Source organism: Neolamprologus multifasciatus, chromosome 5 (assembly GCF_963576455.1).
Source record: "Neolamprologus multifasciatus chromosome 5, fNeoMul1.2, whole genome shotgun sequence".
NCBI lineage: Eukaryota > Metazoa > Chordata > Actinopteri > Cichliformes > Cichlidae > Neolamprologus > Neolamprologus multifasciatus.
In genome coordinates, this window is record NC_140443.1 from 34,436,581 (window position 1) to 34,460,214 (window position 23,634).

The following is a 23,634-nucleotide window of genomic DNA, read 5'->3' on the forward strand; positions in this document are numbered from 1 at the left end:
TGTACTTTTTAAAAGTTTTCAACGTGTCTGACTGAAGCTGTTAATGAAGTTGTACTGCTGTGATGCTGGATGTTGGAAGAGAATTCCCAAACAGCGTGATGGGCAGTACATCTGAAATGTGTCACAGTATATTGTAAAGCTTAACATTCTTCTATTTAATCAAGATCGCTGTTCCACCGCTTTAAGCTGGTCAAAGAATATCATCGAATCGTGCAGACGATGTGTAATTTTATTTTTGTTGTATTTATTTATAACTTTGCGCAAATAGTAAAACAATAAAGAGAAACAGAGGATTTTAATTTTGTTACAATAGAAAAAAACTTACCAAAAAATTGTTCACTTACCAAAAATATGAAACTAAGCACGCAATGTATTATGGGGAACGTAGTATGCGCGAGGAAGATCGAGCGAAAACAATAAAAATACATATTTTAGTGAAAGTGTCAGCTATAATGTGAGCTTTAGCTAGGAGCTTTAAGTGCAGTCTGACTCAGTGAAAAGTGGAGCACAGCTTCCGTTTTATGTGTATTATACAACTTCGTATATTTCTTAACATTGACATATCTTCATGTTTAAATGCTCTGTCTCGTGTCGACCTGCTATTTGAGAGCCTGAAAGAACAAGCGCAAATGTAAAGAAGTACGATACAGAATATACAAGTTTATATCATTATTAATCCCAATACATAGTTATATTAAAACAAAACAAATTCATAATACTAGTAAGCTAAAATTAACTGTATAAATAAAATGTATTTTTAAAAGGCATAAAAACGGACAACTATTTTGAGCAGAACGGGGCGGAGATTAGGACCCAGTGATCCCTACAGTATTTTTAGTTGAATACCAGTTGGTTGCAAAACAGGCAAGTGGACAGACTACAGATAGGTTGTGATTATTGATATTACTCGAGAGAGGAGTTTATAGTAAAACTTCAAGGAAGACAACATGGACAGGACGGTCAGCCTGCCTAACCAGCCCGAGAAAACCACAACAGGTAACACATGTACACACTTACTTGATCACCAGTCTCATCTCATCTGACTGTACGCACTGTCACACGAGCTGACCCTCTGTTTAAGTAAAAACTGAACTGTACTCGCAACTAGACACTCAAGTTCATGCTGAGCGTGTGGGTTAGCATTTTCTGGAGTTACATTACACGCGTAACCAGTGCAGTCTGCGAGGTGGGGGACCGTGTGCATTTAAATAATTTGGTGTTAGTGTTTTAATAACATTATTGTGTCACATGTGAGGAAGTGTTCAGAGGTAGGACTCCTGTAGCTTTTCGTATAGAAGCTGCTCCCAGCAGGTTAACCCCGTCTCTACATCTAGTTTAAAACTTTAGACGTTAGAAAGTTGTAATTAATGTGCTGAGACAAAGGTTGTTTGATCTTAAAGGTACTGCAATTCTGAAATGTTGATTATTATTATTTTTCTATGAACCTCTGTAATTCCACTCATCATTATTAGGGAGGAGAAAATGTGATATATGTGAGATATATACACACCTTATATACTGTAAGGTGATATATATATGTGAAACGTTAAGGTAGTAAATACTAATTTACAATAGATATATTGGCTACATGTGTTTACATAAAGTGTGTAAGCTATACTGGAAAAATAAAAAAAAAAACAATGAATTCTTTATTTAGCAGATTTTCAAATGAGCCATGAAGGCACCATCATATTTAAGAAACAATTTACTATTTAGTTTTTCATTTTTATTTATTTTTTTGCAGTGACTCTGGTTGAGAGCAGCAGTGCTCCCAGTGGGCTGGAACTGGTTAGTTCCTACCAGACCAACAGAGTTGGAGACCCCATGAATCTGGTTGCCCTTGCAGAGCAAGTCCAGAAGGTGTGGATTGGACTCAGTTTTTGTTATTTTTACTTTCAGGTTATTCTCATAATGAATATGTGTTATATCTGAATATGTGTTTTGTTTTTCCCCCCAGGGAGATGAGTTTGTAAAAGCCAATGCCTGCAACAAACTGACAGTCATTGCAGACCAGATCAGATATCTGCAGGAGCAGGCGAGGAAGGTAAGAGCCGTGCACGCTGGATGAGCTGCATGGTCACGTTGCCCTGATCTAAAGGCAACATCTTTGCTTCTCTGCTAGGCTTTGGAAGAAGCCAAAAGAGACTCTGAACTGCACCACGCTGCCTGTAACATTGTGAAAAAGCCAGGCAACATCTACTACCTCTATCAGAGGCCATCGGGACAGAAATACTTCTCCATCCTCTCTCCTATGGTAGGCACCAGCCTTGTTCATGTTATGTCAGCCCAGACTGACAGCAGTTACAAAACTCCAGTACAGCAGCTGTTACATCACACACGTGAATACTCAACGTGACGCTGCACGTCTGTGTGTTAGTGTTCAAAGGTCGTGCAGCCAGAAGGGAGCTGATAAATCAGATGATCAGGTTGGATGTGGCTGGTTACGCTGCAGCTGTGGATGGTTTTGGAAGCACAAACTGGTTTTAAGAAGATTAACTTTTTCAATTGTAAATGTAAAACATTTGTTTAAAAAAAATTAGCAGGATAAGCTTTTTAAAATTTTCTCCAATTTGGATAAAACTCCTACGTTTTTTGTTTGTTTGTGAATTAGAGATACCGCCAATGCTACTCTTTTTCTTTCTTATTCGATTCCTTAGCTCCTGGTTTCTGCTCGTACCAAATACTGATCTGATACCAGCGTTACACCAATAAACTGTAACCCGAAACTAGAAATCATTATGTGTAAAGCAGCATGTGGCTAATAAATGACAACAGGACTAAAAAAATAAAGTGAATCTGACAGAATCAGAGCTTTTCTGTTACTTCACCTCACTGGACTGCAGTTTGTATTTACGTGAAATCGTTTTACAAACATAAAGAAAACTGTCGGTATTGCAGACTTTGAAGTGCTGAACGTTAGCAAACTAAAGGACAATGAAGAGAGTTTCCTTCATGGTGGATTTTTGATCTCAAAACATTTTCTATTTATTATGACAGTCCTCTCCTCTCCTCCACAGGAATGGGGTCCAAGCTCCCCTCATCCATTTCTTGGTGCATTCAAACTTCAACACGACATGTCGTGGACCCCCTTCGACGAGGTGGAGAAGAGAGACGCGGAGCTTGCCATCATGGACAAACTCGTCAGCCAGCAGACAGCCTTACCTACGTACGCAGGACCCAACTTCAGAGGCCTCACTGAATAAAGAACAGACTTCTCCAACTTGTACACACTGGGCTTTTCAAGGACATGAGCCAGATGCTAACGCTAGTCTTAAAGGATTCCAGAACTGCTGGTGTCAGTCACAAAAGCTTCACCGACTTTCTTATGTTGCCTTAAGGACACAACTTGTTAAGTTTATGTTTGTACACACACACAAATCTTTTCTAAAAGTGAAAATCTCTGATAGATTGTGTCTGGACACTTTTACTGTATAAGAGCATTTATTAGAACTCGTGTAGCAGAATATTCCACCAACATTCAGCTCAAGGATCAGATATAAAGCTGCACCACAGAGCTCATCCAAAAACACAAGAAGCTGACATCCAGCTTTTCTCACCAAAAGGAATTGTACTTCTGCGTCTCATGTTAGTACAGCATCAGTCTGCAGTTTATCAGCAGAATTCTAGGTTAGCATAGAGTTTAAGAAAAAACTGAACCACTCCGAAAGGTTTAGCTTTTTAGCACCATTAGTGGTGAAACAAGGCACCTTTATCCAGCTGTATTCTTGAAACTTGGGCTCTTGATACAAGCCCAACTGTAAGACAATATTGATATATGGTGATTAAAAAAATCCAATATTTTTTTTTCAAATGTGCTATGTGTAGTTATTTATGAGTGACAACTAGGGATGCACCGATACCGATACTGGTATCGGGTATCGGGGCCGATACTGTAAAATGTGTGTGTACTCATACTCGTAAAAGTTAACCGATACCATGAACCGATACCAACTTATTTCATTAATCAGAGGGTGGCTTGTCATTTCTGTTGTAGTTTTTTAGATTGGCCACTAGGGGGACACCCGCGCTAAACAGGCACAGGTTTAGGCAAGTGAGACTGGCAGCTCCAGATAAAAAAGAGAAACTGGAGGCTGCTGTAGCTAGGCTAAACAAAATGTCAGCAGTGTGGAACAGCCAACTTTAACTCAGGTTTTGGAAAAGCGAAGAAAAATGTCAAGAGAAAATCCACGGGCAGTTTAAATAACAGAGGCTCTGACTCATTTTATCGCTCTGGATGACCAGCCAATGCCGGTCGTGGAAAACATAGGATTGCATCGTCTTCTCAGCATACTCGAGCTGCGATATGAAATATAATAAATGAACAGAAGTGTTTAGTTATTATTCTGAAAGCTCGAGACAGTGCCAATAGTTCAGTGATATTATGTTAAATTACAATGTGGAGACTCCGCAATAATTTAACAGAAGTGCTTATTTTTCACTTGAAATTTTTGTGGTCGTTTTTATTAAGATTTTATTTTTTATCGGCAGGGAATATAATAAAACCTGTCTTCCAATTAATTGTATTTGTGTGTGTGGTAGAAGTATCGGTATTTGTACTCTGTATCAGCAAGTACTCAGATCCAAGTATCGGTATCGTATCGGTTTGAAAAAATTGGTATCGTCGCATCCCTAGTGACAACTTATTTATGGTCTGACTGCAGGAGTCGGCTGGTTGTCGTCCCTGTGGCATTTCCATCAGCACCCTCTAGTGGACAAACTACAATGTCAACACTTGTGGTTGAAGCATGTTTCTCCAGTGTCTTTATTTTTTCTAGCTTTTCAGCCAAAAGAGAGAAGACCACTACCAATATTTAGACCAATGGCTAATACATGGCAGGGTTCGGGATGTTCCTAATGATCAGTTTACTGTTTAACATCACTGTACAGTAATCAAATATGGCCACTGTTAATATAAACGATTGCATTGCTGGTACAGAAGTGAGGGCAACAATGGTTAATTATCTGGTTGACAGTGTTGGGGAGTAACGGAATACATGTACCGCCGTTACGCATTTAAAATACAAAATATGAGTAACTGTATTCCGTTACAGTTACCGTTTAAAAAGGTGGTATTTAGAATACAGTTACTTTGTTGAAATAAATGGATTACACGGCGGTACTTCCCTGTTTCATATTGTGGCGGGTCAGGCCTGTTTGGGTTTTGTTTGACAGCTACGTTCTGTTGTTCCAGGTGGCAGCGTTACGGTTGCCATGGTTACAGGGTGACGCTCTCTCTCTGCGTGTTTCCTGGGTGAGAGAGGCCTTTTTGTTGTTGTTGTGCTAAGCTAACAGGCAGAATGCTACAGGTATAGCTCTAAAGAATGTAGCATCATGGGCAGTGTAGTCCGTGCTGCAGGGAGAATGGACTGTTGTACCCGTTATGTGTCTGTGAGCGAGGGAGGGAGAAAAAGGAAAAGTACGAGCTGTCATCGAGCAAAAACGGGAGCTGGAAGCATGTAAATATAATAATAACCACTGCAGCCAAGAAGAGAGCCTGACGAGCCCAGTTGTAAGTAAGCTATTAAGACTCGACAGTACACCGTGTTCGTGTTTTCCTCCAAAAATAATAAGTTCCGTTGGAGCAGCCTTTCAACGCCTCTCTCTGTCTCTCGCTAGCAAAGTTGACCCAGACAACAAAGTAAAGCTATTTTTCGGCTACGAGCCGACACAGAACCCACCGTATTAGTCAGAGGTCCCTTTACTACGGTTCGGAGCCGCGGACCTTCAGTAACAGTAATAAATCACAGCAATAGTACATTCATGTAGTTGTAAACAGCATGATAATATATTAAGTAATCCAAAGTATTCAGAATACGTTACTCTCATTGAGTAACGTAACAGAATACGTTACAGAATACATTTTGGGGCATGTAATCTGTAATCTGTAATGGAATACATTTTAAAAGTAACCTTCCCAACACTGATGGTTGATGAGTTTGCACACTCGTAAGTTATAAATTGCCTTTTCTTAAAAATAAAATAAAAATGTAAAGATGAGATTATTTTGTCTCCAGAAAATAAACTGCCATTTCATGTTTGTTTAATTGCATATCAACAAAATCAAAGTGCAATTTCTTCATTTTAAATCAACTGTCTCCAGTCAGTCCCATTTACATCTTACTTTGAAAAATATGGATGTTAAAAGTGCATTTCCATTTTTAAAAATCAGCCCACTATTGTCCATCACAGTCAGCTGAGCGCGTCTTCCTGTAATGATGTAATTTTTAGAAGGTAAGAGTTAATATGAGACAGAAGCTCCCAGTTATCCGTCGCAATGTTGAAGTGCACGGCGTCCTCCTCTGAGCTTACCTTCAGCAGGATGTGAGAGCGTGGTGGGAGGAAGAAGAGCACTTTGAATTCTTCTTTATGTGACGCGTCTGATATGAGGAAGGGGAGGAAGTGCTTTTCCACCAGTGTATTTAGAGCCGTTTCCTTCAGCTGGCAGCAGAAGAGGCTCATAGCACTGTCTCCGCTCTCTGAGCAGATTTCGTCCCACAAACCCTCGAACACGCTCAGTGTGCCGCCTCGTCCCCAGTTTGAGGGGACAGGCAGAGGCAGGAAAGTTTGCTGGAAAGCCACGTGGATGTCAGGTAGGGTGGTGTGCCATGTGTGGCCATCTGGAGAGGTGAAGATGGCGCTGGCGTGGAGGCTGGTGGGGTAAGGCTTCCTGGGCTTCAGTGTTAGCTGAACTATGGCCGACGGCCTCTCTCTGAGAAGACATGGGACGCTGATGTCGCCCAGCTGCTCGTAGTGATGGTCTGTGAGGCTGAAGTGAAGGCGGATGCTAAAGAGTTGATCAAAGTGGGAGTCATGAGAGTCGATGTGGACCAGCTGGTACTGTAAGGTGATCTCTGAAGCAAAGCCGGAGTCACTGAATTGATCTCTGTAGGCCTCCAGCGATGCGCTCGCCTCCCCCGGGCCTTTCTGTACTTCATTTGAATTTATGTCTCCTGCTCGTGGCTCAGGAGGGGCCTCGATCAGCCTGAATACAGCGCTCTCCGTCTGCTGGATGGTCAGGGTGCTCGTCAGCCCCTCACCTATGAGGCAGGACAGCGACTGCTTTTTGTCCTGACGCCCTCCCTCTTCCATGCCCTGTGCCAACACCCCAGCCAGCTTCTCCCTCGACAGCGTGGTCAGGAGGGTGTAGTAGAGACGGGCGTGGTCCTGGATCTCCATGTCTGCGTAGTGGCAGACGAGGAGCTGCAGGACGTCAGCCAGAGGAGTCAGCAGCGAGTCCAGACTTGGGTGGACGAGCAGATGGCGGCAGACCCTGAGGATGTTGTTTCCCAGACGCCAATCGCCACCTGTGCACAACGAGGATGACGAGGGAGTGACGATGCTGGAGAGGAAGGCGAGGGTGCTTTGCTGGATGATCTCTCCTTCCTCTGCCACTCGGGCCAGCATCTTGAGGTGCCGGCTGAGGTCGTGCGAGGTGAGCTGGGTTAGCGGAGCCTCGGTAATGACCCTCTGCAGAGCTTTGAGGAGCCCCACAGACCAGCTGGACTCAGACAGTCTGTCCTGGGTCTGGTCAGCCAGGTTGATGAAATGTGGAGCCAGCTTGGTGTGGTTGAGGTAGAGCTGACACAGCTGCTTGGTCAGGTCGTTGGAGTAACGCTCCACGTGGCAGAAATAATACAGGAAAAGGAAGGCCGCTCTGAAGAAGGTGACGACGAGCTCTCTGCTGCACCCGTTCTCCACCATGCTCAGCAGCGAGCTCAGGTGCTCGTAGAGGTAGGCCAGCCCCTGGCCTCCCTGGCCTTCCTCCCCCTCCTCCAGGTACACCAGGGATAGCATGTTGAACCGGGCGAGCAGGGTGGTGCTGTCGTTAAACACGGTGGGCACCAGAGCTGAAGCGAGCTGCGGCGTGAGGAGCACGGGGAGGGTCTCGTCACCGTCGCCGCAGCTGATGGGCCGGTTCTCCGGGAAGTGCAGGATGCAGTCCATGTAGAAGAGTTTCTCAGGCGTGCTCAGGAGCAGGTGCTGGGAGAGCACCACCAGCCGTTTGAGGACGAAGGCTTCGTCTTCAGAGCTGAACAGGCTGTCTGTGAAGGCACACTTCAGCAGCAGAGTGGCATGAAGGAGGCTCACCTGACGGCATGAAAAACACCAAAACAATCAGACTGATCACATCCCAAAACTTACCAAAGGGAAAGACAATCTGTTTTATTAAAAAGAAAAGCAGGAAACACATATTTGGCAAGTTTTTAGAATAAATCATGTTTGGAATTGAAACGATCAGGCTGAAACAGAAAAATGTCTTCTTTTAACAACAGCCCATCACTCCACACAATGAGGCCTGTGGATATTCCACACACCTCAGTTCTGTTTTCTTGACCTTTAATTCAAGTATGTAATCTCATTACGGCGGCTGCTGTAGAACGCGCTTTACTCAAGAGAGATCAAAACCATGAAATATAAGCTGTGTCCCATAACGGCCGCGGCAGGCTGGCGTTATGTAAAAAGCACATTTTTGTATCACTATATGTTAACATATTTGAATAGTAACACTTGGCAATAAATCAGGTCATAAAATGTAAATGACTTCAATTCAGAACATGAGGCTCGAGGCGAGGAGGAAGAGGGTGTCGTTTTATTATGATAGTGGTGATTTTGTCGCTTTCTGTTGTGTTTTCTGTGTCTTCTCTGACGATGAAACATGTAAGGCGCTTCATATAATGAGTCTGAAGGTGCAGGAATAAACTGAAATGTTCCTCCACAACATGCAAACTACTACTTCTCTTCTCCTCCACCTTTGACGTCTTACGTATGTGACTGGTCTCTAGGCAAACAGGCAAAACTTGATTTATTCAAAATATGGCGAGGGATCAGGGTGGTTTCCTCATCAAATTGTTGGAAGACGTAATTACACACTAATCAATATATATTGATGAGTATAATATTCTTTTCCCCCCCTATTAAATAACTTTAAAATTGACTGACGGTACCTCCAAAGTTGAGGACAGACACCAACATATTTTATCTTGTAGGACAAGACGTGCAAATGCTGAAAGACTTTTAACCACACACTTTCAGCCGTCTAACCAAAAACCCAGTCGGATTATAAACAAGGAACTAGAAGTGCAAAAACGCCAACTAATTTCCTGCTTTAAGGAATCACAGCACTTCATCCTTTACTGATTCCCCTCCCCCTTCAATTCATTCCATGTAACACAAACCTCACTGGTGCCCAGGAGCCGCAGCAGATGAGTCCTGAATATAGCTGGAGGGACTCCAGGCACCATGGCAACCACCTCTGTCAGTCTATGTAATAGTGTAGCCTGACACAGAGGAGTGAGCAGGTAGGACTCATCCAGGAGGGTGGAGAGGACTGATCGCAGCTCCTTACAGTCAGGGCCGGTGTGCAGAGTTGGTACTGTACCCATGGGTCCCAGGATGAGAGAAGACAGTATGGCTGAGTCCTTGCTGCTTGCCAGGCCTGACTCCTGGTCTGCTTCCCATGCAGCTGATGTGTTCCCTCCCAGAAGGGCTTTAAGGTGCTCAGCACCAGCTCCTGCTTCCTGGGTGAGCTGATAGATGGCATTTCTTAACACCAGAGTGTAAAGCTCGGCATAAGCCTGATGGAGCCTCGATGTTTCCTGCTGCCAGAGCCCACCCAAGAGCTCAAGGCGCTGGGAGAGGAGGCCGGGGCAGCAGGCCTCCAGTTCCCTCAGGCACTCGCAGGCTATTGCCCGAAGAGGACGCAGGCTGCCATCCGTATGGATGTCGCTGGTGTCCTGGGCTATTTGAAGGAGCACATCCAGAAAGTCTAGAGATGCACGGGAGTGGCTCTTCACACAGGAAGTGCAGATGAGGACGGAGGTGAGAGCCAGGAGGAGGTGACAACGAAACTGGACAGACTTAGGAGGACACTGGGCGAATACTGACATGAGCTCCAGGGCTGTCTCCTCACCCACAGAGTCCGAACAACACAGCAGGGTCGGGTGCTCACACAGCGGCGATAGCAGGAGGATCTGCGAGTTGGAAACACATAGAAGATAAGAACACTGCACACAAAAACATTAGCTTGCCTGGCCTTCCGCCAGGTCACTGCCACAAATCCTTAAAAAAAACAGCAAGTCTGTAAGTACAGTCACATATATGTTACTGCTTTACATTTTCAAACTTCTCCGTGTCCCAAAGCTACCAAACAACACAGTTTGCTCGTTGCCGTCTTGCGAATGTAGAGAGTGAAACACAGCTAATTTAGTGTCAGTGGCTAAGGTACACACGTCCCAGAGTGAAATAAGGGAACAGACAATGAATATGACACACTGCACTGTACATGTTTGCCAGCTGACACAATACCGACGCTTTCTGTTCACTATATTTACCTTAACGCTGTAAGTGGCTCTGTCATCGCGGAGCTCGCGGAGCAACTCCGCCAGGAAAGCCTCCGCGGTCGTCCCGGAGAGGAAGCCGGACGGACTGCGGGAGAAAGCAGAAATCCTCTCGGCCCAGTTCGCCGCCATTGTCTCTCAAATCCAAAACTGTATCGGCTTGCAAGTTATCATTTCAGGAACTGTTACTGAAATCCGCTGCTAGCAAAGTTGTCTTTGAGAATTAAAGAAACCAGGCTTCACAAACATCCAGCATCCACTGTTGATAGTTGCCGTTTCCGTATTGTGTCACGCGCACGTTTAATACTTGCAGTGTTATATTTACCGCCCCCTGCTGCTTTGGAGGATATATCCAAAGAAAAACAATTTAAAGCCAAGGCATATCTCTAAAGAGTGACTGGCTGTGTCCAAATTCAGGGGTAGCATGCTTAGAAGGCTCCCCCCCCCTACCCCTGAATTTTTGCTACCCTTGAATTAGGACACAGCCACTGAATGTAGAATCCCAGTCAACTAAGCTCAGTGCCTCAGTTCCTTGAAAGAGTATAGTCAGAAGTACAACAGAAGCTCAGGAAACAGCATGGTCCTCATTAAAAAATTTAACATGTCATCATTCTGTGTGATAAAGTGAGATTTCATTTTTCATATGAAAAACCCGAGCATAAAACAGCGAGGGAAACTTTTACATTTTAGTCTCGCCACCACATTGACAACATCTTAACTACAGGGTTCTTGTTTGTATCTTTGTTTGTTTTTTGTTGTTGTATTTTTCTGAAGGTCCTCATCATATAAATACCCAGAAAATAATAATAATAATAATGATAATAATAATGATAATAATAACAATAATAATTATTATTGTTGTTGTTGTTATATAATTGTTATTATTATTATCATTATTATTATTATAGTTGTAAATTTGCTACTGTTTAATTTTCTTAATTGTCACCCGAATCAAAACCGTCACTTGGTTTAAGCGCTAGATGGCGCCAGTACATAAAGTAATATTTTACTCACAACAGAAGAAGTGACGTTAACCAATCAGATCTACCGACTGCAAATCAATAAGGAAGGCGCCAATTTTATCCGTTGGCTGGAGTTGACGTTTTCAGTTCTTTGCTTTCTCTTTATTTTTCCAATTTATTTGCGACAATGTCTGAAAACACTTTTCCTGTATACACAGCGGATGCGATAGTGAACTTTTATCGAACTGAAGTTCTCACTGGTCAAGAAGCAAAACACTTTACAAAGAGCGACTTGACTCCTCATCCAAAGGTAAGGTCCGCTTGGTGTTACAGATTCTACCTACAAAATGTTCCGCGGTTTAGAAAAAAAGGTAAAGCCCGGAAAGGCAAATTACACAATGAGCTGGAAAGGCTCATTGTTATTGGATTTTAGAGTTGGTATTACGGGCCAAATTAATATGTATGTTCCATTATTTGTGTGTGTGTGTGTGTGTGTGTGTGTGGGGGGGGGGGTTAACCCTCTTTACAGTTTCACGCAGTTAATTAATTTGTCGTGGATAAATGCAAATAAAAAGGGAGAAACACAGCAGAGGATAATTTTGAAGAATCTCCTTGGAAAAGTCTTAAAAGGTCTTTAGTTTGATTTCACAATTGACACGTTGACGTGATGCAGAGACATGACAGTTTGTTTTCTTACACATCTCTTGAGAATATTATGCTGTGCTTATGGTAGCATAATATACTATATTTAAATGTAAAAGTGGAGCCGAGTTAACTGCATTATGCTGTTTTGTGTAACATAGATAAGTCATTATTAGAAAATGTTAATATTGTAATGTTAAAGACGAGTTGTTCAAGTATTAAAGTTTCCTCACTAAGTTCTTGGGGGGAGGGCGATCCTGATAACTCACTGTGCATTAAAAGTCTTGTTCAGAAAAAAATACTCTTTTTCTTTGTCGATAGAAACGAAGGTGGATAGAGCTGAGGTCATTATGATGAGTGAACTGCCCACAATTTCAATGTTCAGCAAACAGGCGATCTAAATACAGTAAAATATATAACAGCCAAAAGAAGACAACTGGGTTTTGAATTGTTTATTTTCTACATGAATCATCTGGAAACAGTTGCTGATTTAACCGATTTTGCAATTGATCATTTAAACCGATTCTAGTAAAGAATCGGGTGTTCATTATTGTTTTATTAGGTGTGGTCTCATATTCAAGATCATCTCCTGCTGAACATCTGAACTGATTTAAGTGCTGCCAGCTCATTTGAGATCTTACAGTGAAAGTCTTTTCATGTCCTCTTGTACTTGGTCCAGTGTGGTGGGATTTTGTGTGGGTACTGGCACAAAAAAATTACAATGCTTTTACTGAATTGGAAACGCCACATTTCTCGTTATTTCCACGTAACCTCTCACTTTGTAGAATCCTGTACTGATTCATCTTAATCTTGGGCGTACAGATTGTTGATATAACCCCATACATACGAGCTGGAGAGAAGGGAAGAAAGACAGTCTTTCTTCTGGTCTTACTCCTTACCTGATGTGCGGTTTTGGAAACGGGCTGCTTCAGCTGAAAACAGCTCACACCTTTTTGGTCACACCTTGGATACTGTTCCATCCTTATCTGCTCACATTAAACATGGCCAGGATTTGATATTGAGGTATGTGAAAAACTAATCCCTGTGAGCCAAAAGCTCACTGAGAGTAGACGGCACTAATATGGTCATCTCAGTTACTCAGGCCTGTTTATGAGGGACAGCCAATCAAAAGAAGATTGGCTTAAAGTAAGGGAAGTTAAAATGGCTTGTTTCAGATAGAAGATAAATTGAGGGATTTCAGCAAGGTCCAGTTTAGGATAAATAAGCATTATTTTGCATTTTGAATCATTCAAAGAATTGAGAAAAAAATTGAGCACAATCGACCCCTCTAACCAAATTTGTAAAACACTAAACTATTCTGGTCACAGTCACATTTACAAAGAAGTCAAATAATAAAAATACTCTTTATTCAGAGCCCTGACCCCAGGTCATTACTTCTGCACAGAACAAACTTTGCCCTTTGTTTCTTAAACTGAAATCTTGTCTCAAAGAGAGACAAGATTTCAGGGGTAGCAGGAGGACCTCTTCTTGCACTCTTGGACACTGAAGAGTGAATGTAAGCCTCGGTCTGTTTGTCTCTTAGTACCCTGAGATTCAGGTGGAAACATAGTGTCGAATAAGATAAAGGATGAGAAAAAGATCATTAACAGAGCACTTTCCTCTCTTACAGCCAGAAGCAGTTCAGACCTTATACATGAGAGTGCTGCATCTCCTGTATCGTTTCAGGCCTGAGTGTCACTCCATGGTGAGTGTTAAATATCAAATTCTGCTCTAAAATGCTCAGACAGTGAATGTTCCTTCTCTTAGTTGGCTTGATGATGATGATGATGTCTTTTCTGCAGATCTGTGACCTTTTTGCAAGCTTGTATTTTAGTTCAAAGTGAAGGAACGTGTTCAAATATGACACACAGCATCCAAGCCTTTATGTCTGCAGTGCCTGTAGTTGAATTGATATGTGTGATCTGTCTCCATAGCAGTGAAAATGCTATCACTGACAGAAACATTATAGAACCTTTTGAGTGTATGAATGTCAATTTCTGACATGAGAGCAAATGCAACACGTTCAACTAGCAGCTGATGTTTCTTTTGTCTGTGGCCTGGATTTGTAATTTGTTTTCCACAGGTTCCGCTTCTGGAGAACATTCAGTATCCAGCCTATCACGAAGGGGCAACTGCTATCATGAGTGTCTACACACGCATGTGAGTTTACCCATTTTCTGTCTGGGATATCAGGCCGCTTGGTTATAGCAGAAATTCCAATCACGATGACTGTGATGAGGGACAGTAACCTTGATTATTCAACACAGTTATTGAGACTGATGACACAGTGTGATCCTGTAGGGAGTTAGGCCCTGGCTAGGCTATGGTATATCATATGACTTTCTCCTATTACATTATTATCAGTTCACTGGGGCCAAATATCAATATTTCTATTACAAGTCCAACTCAGTAAAAGGTGGGAAGCTGTATAAAATGTAGATAAAAACAGAATGAATGAATCTGCAAATCTCATAAACCCATATTTTGTTCACATGGAACTTTTTTGGGAACTTAACTGATGCATAACTATAATTGAATAATAAATGCACACTAACATTATAGTGAAGTAAAATGCAGAAATAAATGATCGTGCTGCAGCCTGCACCCTGAAATAAAGCAGAGAGGTTCAAACTGTAGATATTTCTGCATGTATGAGGGAACAAAGTGTAGCGTACACTGCTGGTTTTGTCTAATCTTAGTTTACAACTGTCAAATGTTTTTTGTGTGTTTATCGTTCCTTTCTAGGCGGCAGTTTCTGCCTATGTGTTTGGTGTTGGATTTTTCACTCAATGATCTGCTGGCTCCAAGTAAGTCTCACTGATTTCATTCAATAGTTTGGTTTGTATCTTGCATAAAATACCCCTCATACATTCAAATGTCTTTTTGTTTTTTATCAGCAGTCTAGATCTCCCAAATATTCAAGTTTAGAGATTGTGTTTAATGTACAATTTTCTTTGATGATGATCTCGGCCTGATTTCTCCAGAAAAACAGAGGACTCTAACCATTCTGAGCGCCATCATGAACTTTCTCCACTTCAGGAAGCAGAGGATGGAGGTCGTCTTGGAGAAGCAGACTAAATTTGTATGTTTTCTTGGGGAACTTAGAGAATTGTGTGGAATGGGGATGTTACGCAGTGAGGGGTGGGGAAGGAAACATCAGACTTCACTCTCTTAATTAAAGTAATTATTTTATTGTCTCTTGCCAACATCATGCACATGCAGACAACAACTTCTCAAAATGGCTCCCAATCCATTTCCTGCTCCCTTTAAATACTCTAAAGACCACGCCTTCTTAATATAGACTGGCCTATAAAAGAGCTGCAATTGAGGCAGGCTTCCTCTTTACTGGGAAAACAAGATGGCCACCACAGAGGTAACCTGCAAAACACTTTGTTAGATAAATGCTTCCCAACATTACTCACTACCCCCCCCTTCTGGTCGACACATCTCCGGCAAATGGGAAAGATAGTCAGCAATAAGATTGTTCTTACCCGGAGAATGCTGGATGGTGAACTGGTATGGCTGGAGGGCTAGGCACCAGCGCAGTATCCTCGCATTTTGATGTTGCTTGGAGTGCATCCACACCAGGGATCGGTGATCTGTCTGAAGATTAAATTCTCTTCCAAGGAGATAATATTTCAATGAATCAATTGCCCACTTAATTGCCAGTCCTTCTTTTTCTACTGTAGAATAGTTTTTCTCCCTGTCAAACAGCTTCTTACTTAAGAAAAGCACAGGTTTTTCTTCACCAGCTTCTCCCTGAGCCAGCACTGCTCCAAGTCCAACATTAGAGGCATCTACCTGTACAACAAATGGTTTGGAAAAATCCGGGCTTTGCAAAACAGGGGCTTCAGAAATCTGTCTCTTTAAAGATTGGAAGGCATGTTCACAGTCGTCATTCCACATCACTTTAGAAGTGTGTTTTCTCGTGAGATCTGTAAGAGGCGCTGCCAAGGTTGAGAAATGGGGAATAAACCTCCGATACCAACCAACCAAGCCCAGAAACGACCTCACTTGTTTCTTAGTTTTAGGTCTGGGAATTGTTTGTATAGCCTTTACCTTTTCAACTTGTGGCTTTGTTTGTCCATGGCCAACAATGTATCCTAGATACTTCACCTCTTCTTGTGCCCAGGCACACTTGCTCACATTCAGAGTCAAACCAGCCTTCTGGATCTTTGCCATCACAACCTTTAGATGGTGCAGGTGTTCCTCCCAAGACTCACTGTAAATTGCCACATCATCCAGGTAGGCAGCTGCAAACTTTGAACAACCATTAAGGATAATGTCCATCAACCTTTGAAAAGTTGCAGGTGCCCCATGAAGACCAAAGGGCAACACAGTGTACTGAAATAAGCCCATTCCTGGAATTTGGAAGGCTGTGTATTCTTTACAGGATGGCTCTAAGGGCACTTGCCAGTAACCCTTACACAAATCTAAGGTTGTAATGTATCTAGCCTTTCCTAGTCTTTCCAGTAGCTCATCAATCCGTGGCATTGGATAAGAATCAAAACAGGAAATACTATTTAGCTTTCTCATGTCTGAACAAAATCGTAGTTGAGGGGAGTCTTTCTTTGGAACAAGTACAATGGGGTTTGACCACTCACTCCTCGAAGGCTCAATCACTCCCAGTTCCAGCATCATCTGAACCTCCTTCTTCAACGGTTCCACCATCCGTTCTGGTATCCTGTAAGGCTTAAGACGAAGAGGTTTTGTGTCTTTCAAGATGATGTTATGTGTTATGACATTTGTTCGCCCCGGTGTGTCTAAGAACAAAGATGGAAAGGATTGCCTCACCTCATTCAACTGTTGCCACTGATCTTCAGTCAGATGTTCAGGAGGGTCTTCAGATTTGGGCATGCCTCTGAATGGGCTCATCTCAGCCTCTCCAACCTCCAGAATGCCACTGTCTTCAGGCTGAACATCTTGTACCATCAGGATTTGCTTCACACCTGGTTCTGGGGCATTTCTTTCATGATACTCTTTTAACAAGTTTACATGTAGAAGTTGCTTTGATTTGTGTTTCTCTGGACAAATGACCTCATATGTCACTGGGCCGGTTTTTCTGGCCACAGTATAAGGTCCTTGCCACTTAGCCAGCAACTTACTTGGTCCAGTAGGCAAAAGTACCAAAACTTTCTGACCAGTCTTTAGTTCTCTTTCACAGGCATGCTTGTCATACCATACCTTTTGCTTTTGCTGCGCCTTCTGCATATGGTCTCTAACCTGTTCTCTGTACGTTTCCAGTTTGTCTCTCATCTGCAATATGTAGGAAATGATGTTCATCGTCGAAGCCACTTCAGTAGACCCCGGTGCCACTCCAGCCACCCAGTTCTCCTTCAGCATATCCAGGGGGCCTCTAACCTGCCTTCCATAGAGCAGCTCAAAAGGGGAGAAACCAGTTGAAGCCTGTGGTACTTCTCTGTATGCAAATAACAGAAAAGGCAACCATTTATCCCAACCTTTGCCAGTATCATCAACAAACTTTCTCAACATTTGCTTTAATGTACCATTAAATCGTTCCACCAGACCGTCCGTTTCTGGATGGTAGGGAGTGGTTCGAATACCTTTTACACAAAGTTGGTCATAATGAGACTTTACCAAATGTGACATAAAACTGGTACCCTGATCTGTCAGGATTTCCTTTGGAATGCCAACTCTGGAAAAAAGGTCTACTAAGCATCGAACAATGTGTTTGACCTGCAGAGAACGCAGTGGATAAACATCCGGATATCTTGTGGCATAATCACAAATGACTAACGCATATTTATGACCACTACTGCTCTTAGGTAAAGGACCTATGATATCCATAGCTATTCTCTCATAAGGTACATCCATTATTGGTAATGTTTGCAACGGGGCTCGGTCTGAAATTTTGGTAGGAGCCACTTTCTGACATTCATGACATGTTTTGCAGTAGTCAACCACATCTTTGTACAATCCTGGCCAGTAAAAACGTTGAGCAACACGATTATAAGTCTTTGCCTGTCCTAAATGTCCTGACCATGGTATAGTGTGGCCCAAATGCAGGATTACTGATCGGTACTCTTTTGGTACAACAAGTCTGGGTTTCTCCATGTCTGCTAGATACAGAAATTTATCCTTTATTATGAAAGGTTCTCCAGTTACACTTTTAAGCCCTACATCATTTTCTTTTCCATCATCCATGTTGCATGCTTTCTTAAAGAGAGGTTTTAAAGATGGATCATTTTCCTGTCTTTCTCTAAAATTATTGGGAAACTCCCACTGAAGATCAATAGGAGGAGATATTGGTAAGGTTGGTTCCGGAAGTTTTGCCCTACCACTGTTTTTATTTTTCTCCTGCCTACGTTGTCGTTTTGTTTTCCTGAGTTTACTCCCTCCTTCAAATAAGTCTTCATCTACATCAGGCAGTGGTTCTAAACCCCTTTTCATTGAACGAGTGACAACAGCACAAGAATAGGCTTCAGAGTTATTGTGAACCAAACTGTCTAACATTGGTAAGTCTTCTCCCAGAATGACATCATATGCTTACTGATCCAACACTCCTACAGTTAACATAAATGCTTGGCCCTCAACTTCAATAGTGACATCTGCTGTTGGATAATCTTTTTGACACCCATGAACACAAGTAATATTTACAGGTTTGTTAAAGTTAGGTAATACGTTGCTCAACGTAGAAGATTTAACCAAGGTTTGTGAGCTACCAGAGTCAGCAAGAGCCTTTACTGTTTGGCCATTTATTGAAACATCTACCACATGCTTATGTGGCACTAAACCATCACCAGTTAGTTCACCCTCAAGACCTGTGGAGGGAACTACACACAACTCTACTGACTTTGGTTTTCTTAGGGGACATAAAGAAGCTTTATGACCAGGCTGCTGACAGTAATAGCAAATGAGGTTGTACCTTTGACTGCAATGTATAGGCTTCTTACCACCCCTAGTGTCAAAGCTCTCAACACTAGTCACCCCTGGAGGTTTTACCTCCACAAATCTTGGTCGCCCCACAGTCATCTTTGACTTAGAAGGTTCACGATGAGCAGCTAGGTAACGTTCAGCCAGATCTGCAGCTTCCTCTCCTGTCTTTGGGTTGTTCTCTTTTACCCATGTGCAGACGTCTGACTGCAGCACGCGAAGAAACTGTTCCAAAATAATGGTTTCGCCAATCTCTTCTTTGCTCCGACTGTCAGGACGCATCCATCGCTTATAGAGTCCCTTTATCCGATTGTAGGTTTCACGCACACTCTCTCCCACTGGTTCGCTGGTGCTCTGGAACCGGTATCTGTAGGTCTCCTCTGTTACATTAAACTTGGATAACACTGCAGCTTTAATGGTCTCATAAGAGTCAGACTGTTCTTCATCCATGCCAGCGTAAGTTTCAAGGGCTTTTCCAGTCAATAACGTGACCACTCTAGCTGCCCATTCAACTTGTGGCCATTCCCACGTTTTAGCTATGCGTTCAAATCGTACAAAGAAACTTTCAGGATCCTCACCTTCCCTGAAGTCAGGTATTCTTGGCTCACCCCCACGGTGTTTTTCTGCTCTCTGCACTGGAGCAGGTTGAACGACATGCATTTGAGGCTGTGCATGCAGTGGTTGAGATGGAGGAGGCAGCTCAGCTTGGTGCTCAGTGGCTCCATGAGGTGGCTGCACAGCTGATAGTGGAGCCAGTTGCCCCGCCTCTTGCTTTGGACAAACAGCTGCTGTAGAAATGTCACTCCGGACAGAAGGCTGAAGTTCAGAATGTACAGCATGTTGCAGCCTTGGTATATTGTCACTCAGTTGTTTAATCTGTCCAAACAGTATTGCTTCTGTTCTTTTGGAATGCCGCATAAATTCTCTAATTTCATCAAAGATATCCGGTTCAGAAAGTTCTTTACTCACGACACCAACTGCAGTCTGCTTCGGTCGTACTACTGGTTCAAAATCATCCTCATCAGCCATTGCTCCTTCAGGTGGTGGACCTGGCTCAATTGTTTGTCCACCTTCTCTTTCTTCCATGTCAGCAAGGGGGTTTTTCCTTGTCCCACGGTTTCTTCCACGTCCTACACCCCTCATCCAGCGTGTTCTGTCCCTCATTCACAGGCGTAACCAAATCCCACTTCTGACACCAACTGTTACGCAGTGAGGGGTGGGGAAGGAAACATCAGACTTCACTCTATCTTAATTAAAGTAATTATTTTATTGTCTCTTGCCAACATCATGCACATGCAGACAACAACTTCTCAAAATGGCTCCCAATCCATTTCCTGCTCCCTTTAAATACTCTAAAGACCACGCCTTCTTAATATAGACTGGCCTATAAAAGAGCTGCAATTGAGGCAGGCTTCCTCTTTACTGGGAAAACAAGATGGCCACCACAGAGGTAACCTGCAAAACACTTTGTTAGATAAATGCTTCCCAACAGGGCAGCAAAATAAAGGATGAACCTCTCCTCTGTAATACTGAACTAGCTTGGATTATTTTGCTGAGGGACAATTTTCAAGACGGTCTTTTAAACTCAACATTTTGTTCTCATAAATGACTCCGATATGCATAACTGTACCCGTTTACTAAGACTTTAGACGACATGTTGCAAATCACTTTTAATCATGAGAGTAGAATATATTGCAAGAAGGTTCAGTACGCTGGATTATTATTTTGTATACCATTCCAATGTGTTTGTTAGCCTCGCAGTAATACTGTTGCTCTGTGTGTTTTCAGCGGGCAGACATGGACAGACTGCAGGCTTATACTAAAGGCATCAGGGAGGCAGAGAAGAAGATTGAGATGCTGACGTAAGTGGAGGAACGATTCTGTGACTTGTCAGCGTTGTTTGGTGTATGGCTGGAAAAACATGCCATCCTTGAAACAATCCAGGCCACAACCATTTAATAACATTTTTATGCTCATTAGTGGAGACAGCTGCTAATCCAAGGCTGTCTGCTCCATCAGAACTCTTTCCTTTTGCTTAGGCTCAAAATGAGAAACTACAGACTGAATTTTTGTTTGTCTCACTCACAAGAAGAGATAACTGATCCCCGTGTGCCACTATAGGCAGATATTTAAGGTAAGGGATCCCTTACATTTTAACACAAGGTGATCCCTGTGTTAAAATGGGTCCCTGTCCAACAGGAATCTCCCACACAGTTTATGTGACATATGTTATATTTCCCAATCTCACTGTCTGTGAATGCACAATGTATGACCTTTTTCTTATTATTTAAAGCAACAGAATGATTGACTAATAATCTATCAATTGTCTCTATTACGAGTAAATGAACAGTTATGCAGGCTAAGCACTGCACTTTGTCTTGTCCTTACTCAGGACCATCCCACCAGAGCAACAGGCTGAGGCTGATGAGCTGGCAGCCGCTCTCTCTGAGCTACAGGCCACCACCATGCATGAATACCAGGAAGTGGTAGGGGGTGATGAAGCATGCTCAGTGTAGTAAAAGGTATTGTGTGTGCCATCAGTAAATAAAAAAACAAAACACTTTCATTTTCAGAATGCCAAAAACGACAGCATCACAGAGTGGAAAGCTACGATAGCAGAGAAGACCCAGAAACTGGTAAACTGTCCGAGCACTTTACACTGTTGTCTGTGTGCACTCGGAGCTTTGAACGGCAAATATAAATGCGAGTTTGTGTGCATCAGGCCCAGGTGAAGCTAGATGTCAGCAACCTGAAGGAAGACATCAGCAAACTGAAGTCTCAGATCGTGGAGTCTCCAGAGGAGCTGAAGAGCCAGATGGAGAAGATGAGGGAGAATGTGAAGAGCATCAAGAACTCCATCGTGAGTGGAAAACGTCTTTGACTCCAAAAGCTGCTGCGTTGAGTTGATGTGCTTGTGATCCACGTGTATGATGGCTGTTTTCAGGAAGAAACAGACGAGTGTGGGGTGGAGCTGCAGAACATGGTGCAGGGTGTGACTCACACCGAGGCTGAGATCCAGCAGATGTACAGCCTTCTGCAGGACCTGGAGAGCAGCATGAGCAACACCAAGCAGCAGCTGGAAGAGGTACAGTGTCAGAGCAGCTGCTCTCCTTTATCTATACACACACAGACCGGATGTACAGAGTGGGACACCTGGAAGAAAAATTATGTAATGTCTGTTTGATATTTTTTCTATTCCTGAAGCTTTTGCTCACTGCCTATGAGCTTCTTTTTTTTATACACTGCGCTGTTGCAGTATATTGTTCTATTTAATTTAACATCAGACATATTTATTATCAGCATGGAGACGGTAAGTAGTTGTATACACACTTAAACGTTTGGGGATTGAGATTTGAAGAACTTGTCGGCCCAGCTGTGACTGACAGGAAGTTCTCTTCTTGTCAGAAGTTCATTAAAAGAAAGCAGCACAAAAACAATCAGCCTGTTAATCCAGTAACAAGCTGCCGAGCTGCAATGCTTGAGTAATTTGTTTTTGCTTTAAACAAATTGAAAGTCAAAGTAATATGAAGACACTTTGCTTACTTTGAGACTTGCCGAAGTGCCCTGTAGTTGTGCGTTTTCTACCAATGAGCACAGAAGTGCCATCCATCGGCTGTTTGTGAGGGATAAAACAGAGAGGAACTAATACAGCTTTTTTTAAAAGAGAGGATGAACGAATGAGCTGCACTGAGGCCCAAAATCATATTTGTACTTGCTTTTGACTCTTTTCAATCTTCTCTGTCCTGAGCTGATGTGACACAGCCAAAGGACTATATATACCACTATATAGTCCTTATATACCACTATATTATTATATATTATAGGAGCTAAAGTCATTTAGCTTTAAAAAAAAAAAAAAGAAGTTCTTGTGTTTAAAGTTCAAACTCAACAGTGCAGTTGATCATTGATTTGTGTATCCATGTGGTTTGTGTGAATGAGTAGCACCAGGAGCTGATGGCTCAGTATGAGAAGAAGCAGAAGGAGCTGAAGAACCTGTGCATGGAGGAAGGCCAGCTGAAGCGAGCTTTCGGCATGAAGCAGGATAAGGAGTGCAAACAGAACATCCGCAGGCAGAAGAAGAGAGAGACGAAGGAGCAGCACGTTCAGGAAGTGTTGGGGTATTAACTTTAGTGGAGTTAATAAACGGCAGGATTCATGATGCGGTGGTTTCACAAGAGCGCTGTATTTCCAAAAGACTTAAATGTGATAAACTGACATATTAAAAACCAAACTTAACTTTTCTGCAGGCAGTGTGACCAAATCCACCAGAAGCGTGAGGACATGGCTGACAAAATCCAAGAGATCTCCGCTGAGACGCAGAAGCTGAAGACCAGCATTAAGAGCCTGAGAGACGTGTGCAGCAAAGAGACAGAGAAGGCTCAGGTACAGGCAGCTCCCGTCTGCTCGCTGTTCATTCATAGTTTGAGAGTAACACGATCCCCTTCTGTGTCCAGGCTCTCTATGACACACTGTCCACATCCATGGATGAGCTCCACAAGAGGATTGAGATGCACACCATGGACCTGAAACTCAATCTAACCAAGATGTCTGCAAACTTCTAATCTCTCCTCTTTCTTTTTCTTTGTAAACCTGTATTTACTAATCTGTTGTCGTTTTTTTTGTTGTTGTTTTTTTTAACTCTTGTCTTTGTCTTTCTGAGTATTTAAATTCTATAAATAAAGTTTGTACATTAATGAACTTGAATTTTGTCACGTTTTGACACATAAATAAAACCAGTCCAGGAAGACGACTGATGTCAAACATCAACCGACTAGTACAATACAACCTCACACAGCTGG

General features: G+C 42.7%; 3 protein-coding genes across 3 annotated transcripts; 2 read left to right on the forward strand and 1 right to left on the reverse strand.

Annotated features, from left to right (window-relative positions):
* The first annotated feature begins 780 nt into the window (after window positions 1-780).
* c5h1orf50 (chromosome 5 C1orf50 homolog) lies at window positions 781-3,811 on the forward strand. The gene is made up of 5 exons (XM_085159862.1): window positions 781-996; window positions 1,745-1,860; window positions 1,958-2,044; window positions 2,123-2,254; window positions 3,018-3,811. The coding sequence occupies exons 1-5, from the start codon at window positions 948-950 to the stop codon at window positions 3,201-3,203; spliced, it is 570 nt and encodes a 189-aa protein (XP_085015988.1). The 5' UTR covers window positions 781-947; the 3' UTR covers window positions 3,204-3,811.
* A 2,124-nt stretch (window positions 3,812-5,935) lies between these two features.
* On the reverse strand, window positions 5,936-10,642 carry ap5b1 (adaptor related protein complex 5 subunit beta 1). The gene is made up of 3 exons (XM_085159860.1): window positions 10,332-10,642; window positions 9,177-9,971; window positions 5,936-8,088 (listed from the first exon to the last, which is right to left on the reverse strand). Exons 1-3 carry the CDS (start codon window positions 10,467-10,469, stop codon window positions 6,190-6,192), a joined length of 2,832 nt encoding a protein of 943 aa, XP_085015986.1. The 5' UTR covers window positions 10,470-10,642; the 3' UTR covers window positions 5,936-6,189.
* A 735-nt stretch (window positions 10,643-11,377) lies between these two features.
* Window positions 11,378-23,522, forward strand: nuf2 (UF2 component of NDC80 kinetochore complex). Its single transcript, XM_085161098.1, has 13 exons — window positions 11,378-11,609; window positions 13,572-13,646; window positions 14,025-14,101; window positions 14,687-14,748; window positions 14,926-15,023; window positions 20,624-20,697; window positions 21,228-21,321; window positions 21,409-21,471; window positions 21,558-21,695; window positions 21,780-21,920; window positions 22,778-22,953; window positions 23,083-23,218; window positions 23,290-23,522. The coding sequence occupies exons 1-13, from the start codon at window positions 11,487-11,489 to the stop codon at window positions 23,395-23,397; spliced, it is 1,365 nt and encodes a 454-aa protein (XP_085017224.1). The 5' UTR covers window positions 11,378-11,486; the 3' UTR covers window positions 23,398-23,522.
* Window positions 23,523-23,634: the final 112 nt, after the last annotated feature.